Source organism: Microtus pennsylvanicus, chromosome 2 (genome assembly GCF_037038515.1).
Source record: "Microtus pennsylvanicus isolate mMicPen1 chromosome 2, mMicPen1.hap1, whole genome shotgun sequence".
NCBI lineage: Eukaryota > Metazoa > Chordata > Mammalia > Rodentia > Cricetidae > Microtus > Microtus pennsylvanicus.
In genome coordinates this window covers 82,526,277-82,534,399 of record NC_134580.1, presented here as the reverse complement: position 1 = coordinate 82,534,399, position 8,123 = coordinate 82,526,277, and the positions used below count along the sequence as shown (strand labels likewise).

The window sequence follows — 8,123 nt, the reverse complement described above, 5'->3', positions numbered from 1 at the left end:
ATCACTGTCATGAAGTCAGTTTTTTCTCCTTCTTCATGATTAAAGTGTTCTTGTCCTCCTGTTGTGAGGTCGCTGGCTTCTGGTGGTTTCGTGTTGTTCTTCAGATTGTTGGGTGAATTCTTGCATTGGCGTCTCCCCATCTCTTCCTTCCAATATTCTCCTATGGATCTTCTTTTACAGGATCAGGTCTTCTTGCCAACTGATGTACCTTCCAAGTGATGTCACTCCCCCGTGATGTTTCTCCTGGAGTCCAGTTCCGATCTCCTTGCTGCTTGGTTAGCTTCCAAACAAAGGCCCACCCTGCTTGCTGCAGGCAGGTTATGGAGACAAAGGAGCTACCACCTTCCCCTTTGCACTCACCTTCGGGTTCAGTCCCAGCGCCCAGGCAGGCTGAACAGGGAGGCACTCTGCTCCAAGAAGGGAGGGATGGAGGGAGACAGGGGGTAGGGGGATCTGGATGTAAGCTGGATGGGATAGGAAGAGAGAGGAGGTACCGGGCAGTGTAGCCCTGTAGGTTGATCAGGAAGTGTAGGCGGGCTGTTCCCTGGTGCCGCAGCACTCACTCACCACAATGATGTCTCACTAGGTGCCCTGATGAAACTCCGTGCTGCTTGGTTCGCTCGCAGACAAAGGGCCCACCCTGCTTGCTGCAGGCGGGCTATGGGGACAAAGAAGCCCCCGAGCTCCCCTTTACCCTACGCTTGGGGTTAGGACCCAGCGCCCAAGCAGGCAGAGCAGGGAGGCTCTCTGCCACCAGGGAAGGGAGGGGGGAGAGAAACAGAGGGTGGGGGGATCTGGATGTAAGCTGGATGGGATAGGAAGAGAGAGGAGGTACCTGGCAGTGTAGCCCTGTAGGTTGATCAGGAAGTGTAGGCGGGCTGTTCCCGGGTGCCGCAGCCCTCACTCACCACAATGATGTCTCACTAGGTGCCCTGATGAAACTCCGTGCTGCTTGGTTCGCTCGCAGACAAAGGGCCCACCCTGCTTGCTGCAGGCGGGCTATGGGGACAAAGAAGCCCCCGAGCTCCCCTTTACCCTACGCTTGGGGTTAGGACCCAGCGCCCAAGCAGGCAGAGCAGGGAGGCTCTCTGCCACCAGGGAAGGGAGGGGGAAGAGAAACAGAGGGTGGGGGGATCTGGATGTAAGCTGGATGGGATAGGAAGAGAGAGGAGGTACCGGGCAGTGTAGCCCTGTAGGTTGATCAGGAAGTGTAGGCGGGCTGTTCCCGGGTGCCGCAGCCCTCACTCACCACAATGATGTCTCACTAGGTGCCCTGATCGAAACTCCGTGCTGCTTGGTTCACTCGCAGACAAAGGGCCCACCCTGCTTGCTGCAGGCGGGCTATGGGGACAAAGAAGCCCCCGAGCTCCCCTTTACCCTACGCTTGGGGTTAGGACCCAGCGCCCAAGCAGGCAGAGCAGGGAGGCTCTCTGCCACCAGGGAAGGGAGGGGGAAGAGAAACAGAGGGTGGGGGGATCTGGATGTAAGCTGGATGGGATAGGAAGAGAGAGGAGGTACCGGGCAGTGTAGCCCTGTAGGTTGATCAGGAAGTGTAGGCAGGCTGTTCCCGGGTGCCGCAGCACACGCTCACCACAATGATGTCTCACTAGGTGCCCTGATGAAACTCCGTGCTGCTTGGTTCGCTCGCAGACAAAGGGCCCACCCTGCTTGCTGCAGGCGGGCTATGGGGACAAAGAAGCCCCCGAGCTCCCCTTTACCCTACGCTTGGGGTTAGGACCCAGCGCCCAAGCAGGCAGAGCAGGGAGGCTCTCTGCCACCAGGGAAGGGAGGGGGAAGAGAAACAGAGGGTGGGGGGATCTGGATGTAAGCTGGATGGGATAGGAGAGAGAGGAGGTACCTGGCAGTGTAGCCCTGTAGGTTGATCAGGAAGTGTAGGCGGGCTGTTCCCGGGTGCCGCAGCACTCACTCACCACAATGATGTCTCACTAGGTGCCCTGATCGAAACTCCATGCTGCTTGGTTCGCTCGCAGACAAAGGGCCCACCCTGCTTGCTGCAGGCGGGCTATGGGGACAAAGAAGCCCCCGAGCTCCCCTTTACCCTACGCTTGGGGTTAGGACCCAGCGCCCAAGCAGGCAGAGCAGGGAGGCTCTCTGCCACCAGGGAAGGGAGGGGGAAGAGAAACAGAGGGTGGGGGGATCTGGATGTAAGCTGGATGGGATAGGAAGAGAGAGGAGGTACCGGGCAGTGTAGCCCTGTAGCTGCAACTTTCTTTATCTGGTGTCTAGCATAGCATGAGTAGATGTGGAGAGATCTCCATTGCCTATAAAATAATGTGTTTATTTCTTGGAAGCATTTTAACCTTGAAATCTTCAAGAAGATGCGTCCTCCCTAATCTGTACTGTCCAATTTGATAATAATAATGATACCTTATATAGAATTTTGATGAATAAAAATTATTACAATGATAAATTTCATAGCCAGTGTCTGTGTGTCTTACCTAAGGAACTATATGAATTGTAGCTCAAGTTAATGACTAACAATTGAGTCCCAATAGTAGCCCAGCTCCTCTAAATTCTTTTGATTTAATGTTGGGAGATGTTCTCACAGGTCTATGGATCTCCTATGGATTTCTGCTTACAAATAAAAATTTAATTTACTCTAGTGAAGTCACATTGAGTACACTAACCACATGTAAGGGAGGCCCAATGTCTGTTAGTAGATGGCCAACAAAAAATGAACTGAAGGGTATTTGTAAAGACGTTTTTCTCATATTGTTCTGTCTGGATAATTTTTGTCTTACTGGATTTTGCTTGAAAAATATTGGTCCTGATTTTGTGTTCTTCTATGCGTTTATGTGTTTCTTTTTACATTTCTTTTATGGTGTTTTATATTTGGTTTCTTTATTTTTCTTGGTGTATTTGTCTGTTTTTCTAAGGAAAGGAAAAGAAAGGAGTGAATAGTGTGTTGGTCGGTATGTGAGCAGGCTATGGGAGTTGTTTGGGTAGGAAAAATCATGATTAGAATAAAATGCACGATAAAATTTCAAAAGAAAGAAAAAAACTAGCAAGCAAACAACCATATAGTTCATCCCTTTGATTTCTTTGTGAATTCTATTTAGATCTTTCTTTCCAATTCTTTTTGATAAGGCCATCATCACATTTTATTCCTTCAAGTATATTTCATTTCTACAGATACTTTTAGGGAAATAATAATAATTCTCAGTAGTGTAGGCAAAAATCACTTTCAAGTTTATTTTATTGTTATTATTTCAGAATTTGTTGTTATTTATCGTTGCTTTATTGTTAACTTTTTGAAATTTTGCTTTTTGGTATCTATAAGATTGTGTCTGAGTTATTGTGGGCACTGTTGGGTTCTTTGGGTTGTGATTTTCTTTCTATTACTTTCTGTAAGACTGGATTTGTGGCTATGTATTGTTTAAATTTGTTTTTATCCTGGAATATCTTGTTTTCTCCATTGGTGGTAAACGAAAGCTTGGTTGAGTATAGTAGTCTGGGCTTGCACCCATGGTCTCTTAACTTCTGCAGTACATCTATCTAAGACCTTCTGGCTTTCATGGTTTCCATAGAGAAGTCAGGTGTAATTCTGATAGGTTTACCTTTATATGTTACTTGACCTTATTCCTTTGTAGCTCTTAATATTCCTTTTTTGTTCTGTGTGTTTCTCGATGGTGCCTTCAGCATCTGAGATTCTTTTTTCTATCTCTTGTATTCTATTGGTTATACTTGTCTCCGTAGTCCCTGTTTGTTTACCCAGATTTTCCATATTCAGCCGTCCCTTGGTTTGTGTTTTCTTTGTTGCCTCCATTTCAGTTTTTAAGTCTTGAACTGTTTCCTTTATCTGTTTAATTGTTTTTACCTGGTTTCCTAGGGTATCTTTGAGGGATTTATTAATTTCTTCTAACTTTTTGTTTGTCTTCTCTACCATTTCTTTAAGGGAGGTTTTCACATCCTGTTTAAGGGACTCTATCACTTTCATAATGTTATGTTTAAAGTTTATTTCTTCTACTTCTTCTAGATTAGGGTGCTCAAGTATTCCTATTGTATATTTACTGGATTCTGGTGTTATCATGTTGTTTTTCAGATTGTTGGAGGAATTCTTGCATACTCTGACACACTCTTAACTATTTAATTATATTGCTTACTTAGGTGGTTTTTCTCGGTCTCCCAAAATATTTTATTAATCAGATAAACCCATTTTGGAACTCTTTGATGGATTACTTTGAGTTTCACCTGCCTACATTATTGCACTTGGAAATGGGTTTTTCATAACACAAGATAAAATATATGACCCATAAGAAGTCAATTTTCATTGTACCTGATTTAGAAATATCAGTTTTTGAAGACAGATGCTAAAAAAAAATCTCACACTAGCTCAAAATTTAATATAATAAAAGGTTATTTATTTAGGGGTAATCTCACAGATCAAAGTCCTCTGCTCGAATGGGGAACAGTGACTGAATCCGGCTGCCAGAAGAGAGAATTACCATGTGCTTTACTTTGGTATTTACAGTATAAGAGGCCAGACTCAAGTGGATGAGTAGCTTAAAGGCTACTGGCTGTAGGAATTCCTATAGAAAGTTTTTCTTACCAAATATGGAACTTATAAAATATGGCTATATAGCTGATATATGGTATGCTTAGATAAAACACAACCTTTTCCAATTCTATTCTAATTTTCTTAGTTGCTTCTACTGCCATAACAAAAATACCCATGACTAATACAATGTGTAATGGGAAACAACTATTTTGGGGGATTCCACTTTGATAGCATTAGAGTCCATTGTTATGGCAGGAAGCTTGACCATAGACAGACAAAATAATGCTGGAGCAGTGCCTGAGAACTCACATGTCACTGATAACTATGAGAAAGAGAGGGCAAGTTAAGTGGAAATGACTTGGCCATTGAAAGTGCAAAGCTTCCTTCTAGTGATATAGCTCCTCCAAATAGGCCATATGTTCCAATATTTTATGAATCGTCCAACTAACTACAGATCAAACATTAAAATATGTGAGACTATCTATGGTAGATATTTTTCACTCAAACCACCATATTCCAATACCTGGGTTCTATATGATCTGACAATATGATATTACAAAAGACACTTATTCCATCTCTAGTCCCAAAGTCTTCTACAATCTCAACAGAGTTTAAAAGTTTGAAGTCTCTTCTGAGACACTAAAAATTTCTTAATTTTAACCACCTCCAAGATCAACTAGTGGAAGTTAGTTTCTTCTTCTACTGAGTAGGTTTTAGAGATTGAACTCAGATCACATACAATAAGAAAAGGACAGGAGAAAAAAAAAACTCTGAAAAAGTGAGAAGTGATATCAAATGCTATTTTGTTGTCATGACACCAATGCAATTATAATTTCAATGGGGCCTACTGTGACATGAAGGTAATAATAGTCAATTGTAGATCCATGAGTAGGCTATGTAGTCCTAAACCTCCTTCCTGAATTGTGAGCTCCTGATGGTTTTGGGCAAGACTGGACATATTTTCTGGTTGTGACTTACTGATGAACTCATAATTCATTGGAGATAGTTACAAAAAAATAGACACAAAGATGACATGGTTAATACCAATGCATCAATAAGTAAAACAAAATATATAAATGCAGAAAGGGACACCTGTGTATTTGCAAGGGGGGATATAAGTAGGAAGAACCTAAGAGGCCAAGTATTGTCATCAGACTTTATCAACTTTTGCAGATATTGTTAAAGAACATATTTAACAAAAGAAACATGGTGACTTCAAATTTTTGACAGTTAAATACCAACTTATTATTTGTTGTTTTAATTCACTGCATTAATTTTCTAGAATTATTAACCACATATAACTATAAACTTAGAAATCTATTTTTCTCTGATCTATGATTGTTGACCACAGCTCTATTATTTTACTTTTTATTCAACTGCTTAAATTTTTGTATATGATTTAGAGCACATACAATGTGATTCACCTATTTGTTTTATATGCAATAGTATTTCATCCATCACACATGTATCATATATATGCCTTTACCTAGTAAACATTTTAAAAATCAGTTTAAAACAAATGTAGACCTCTGTGCAATTTTCTTGGGACTAAACAGCTAGGGGACTGGGTGGGACAGAAACCTCAGTCAACAAATATCGACACAGTAATCACTTTGCATGTTGATCATGAAACACATAATATTTTCTTTAATCTCTAGAATGTTGAAATGTTTTAGATTAATATCAACATTGACTTTACAAGTTTCTATTTGTACCAATAATCTAAGAATTACTTTTTACAAATTTTTACCCTAAAATGGTGTATCATTTTTGATACATATCTGAGAAGTTATAAATATCTGATAAGTAATAAGGTATTATGTCATCATGACATTGGCTTTTATAGTCACATTTTATATTCCTTTTAGATTTAAGGTTTCTTCCTCTCCACTTGGGGTTAAACCATGCTATTGTATTAGTAACTTTCTTTAGCTATTTTTACTCTAACACATAATTAAAGTGGAAAATTTTGACTTGTAGTTCTATAAGTTACATAACCTTTAGATGATTATTGTCAATTTACTTGATGGTTAGCTTTTAGTGTATTAACCATCAACCCTACTTGGTGACTTTTCCAGGCTTTTTAAAGTACACATAAAATATTTTTTAGGAAACATATAGGATATATCAAAGAAATAATGTGCATTAACAAAATAAAAAAGCACACTGGATATATTATATTACAATTGAAACCACTCTAAATTGCAGAAACAAAATAGCCAACTTTAGTAGAAGCTACTAATGCGTTAATTTTTCATTGATGACCATGAAACCTCTTCTAAATAAGCTGTTTATATTCAAATGTAAACTCTGTTGACTTTTTGAGTCAATCCAACCAAAGTAGCCTAAATAATTTGAGACAGTAAACTTAAATATGGAACCATTTATTGTGATTATACATTTATTTACCCCAAAAAATTGGAGCTAATTTTGAATATTATAGGATGACATTCTGTCCTTTGTTGTTTTCAGATTATCATAAAGGTAGGAAAAACCAACATTTATCTATCCATAGTGCTTTTTGAAAAGAAGTACATACTGATGTATTCTTATTTCTCAAAGGAACAGAAGTAAGGCATAGGAGAGCAGAAGCAGGAAGAAGGCCCCCATGCTCATGAAGCCACTGTTGGCAGCAACAACAAGCTCAAACTTGTCTCCATCAGCGCATGCTAGTTGCACAATCCGAGGAAAGTCACAGCAAAAGCTGTCTACTTTGTTAGGACCACAAAAAGGCAGGTTTATAACAAAAGAGAACTGGGCCAGGGCATGGACCACACCAGTGACCCAGCTAGTGAGTACAAATAAAATACATATTTTAGGGCTCATGATTCTCAAGTAGTGTAGAGGCTTACAGATGGCTGTGTACCTGTCAAATGCCATTGCTATCAGTAGCACCATCTCCCCTCCTCCCATAATGTGGATAAAACAGGCCTGAGTCATACAACTGTGGAAAGAAATTACTCTGTGTTCTTTCAGAAGATCTGAGATCATCTTGGGAACTGTGGTAGAAGAAAGTCCTACATCAATGAGGGACAGGTTGGCCAGAAGAAAGTACATCGGAGACTGTAAGTGGGAATCAGTAATTACCAAAAAGACAATAAAAAGATTTCCCAAGATGATGCTTAAATAGAGCAAAGAAAAAGTGGATATGAGAAAAATTGTAGTTTTCCAGGAACCAGAGAGTCCCACCAACACAAACTCAAAAACTACAGTGTCGTTTGTTTGATCCATTGACTGGAACCGAGGAGAGTTTTTCAAGGTACCTGTTGATAGAAAATGACCAAGTTTTCATCTGTGAGTTAGGATTCTTACCATTGATTATAATTATTTATTCTGTTTATTGTATTGATGACAATAGTAGATACATGAATATCATTTGAGAAGGGAAATATAATGATCAACATATCACATATAAAGATATTGGAAGATAATATCAAAAAAGAGATTAAAAACTAGCAGTATAACTCAGTTTATTTCTTTAGTTGTAGTGTGCATGACACTAAGGTATGAGAACCATAGGCTTCTGGGGTAAATAAGGATCTCCCTTTAATATAGAAAATTATTAAATACAGGAAAGTTGCTAACATACTAAATGGTTTAAAAT

At 40.1% G+C, this 8,123-nt stretch overlaps 1 protein-coding gene across 1 annotated transcript; it reads right to left on the bottom strand.

The window, feature by feature from the left end:
- Positions 1-7,075: 7,075 nt before the first annotated feature.
- LOC142844271 (olfactory receptor 4F21-like) lies at positions 7,076-7,750 on the bottom strand. The gene has a single exon (XM_075962607.1). The coding sequence runs from the start codon at positions 7,748-7,750 to the stop codon at positions 7,076-7,078; it is 675 nt and encodes a 224-aa protein (XP_075818722.1).
- Positions 7,751-8,123: the final 373 nt, after the last annotated feature.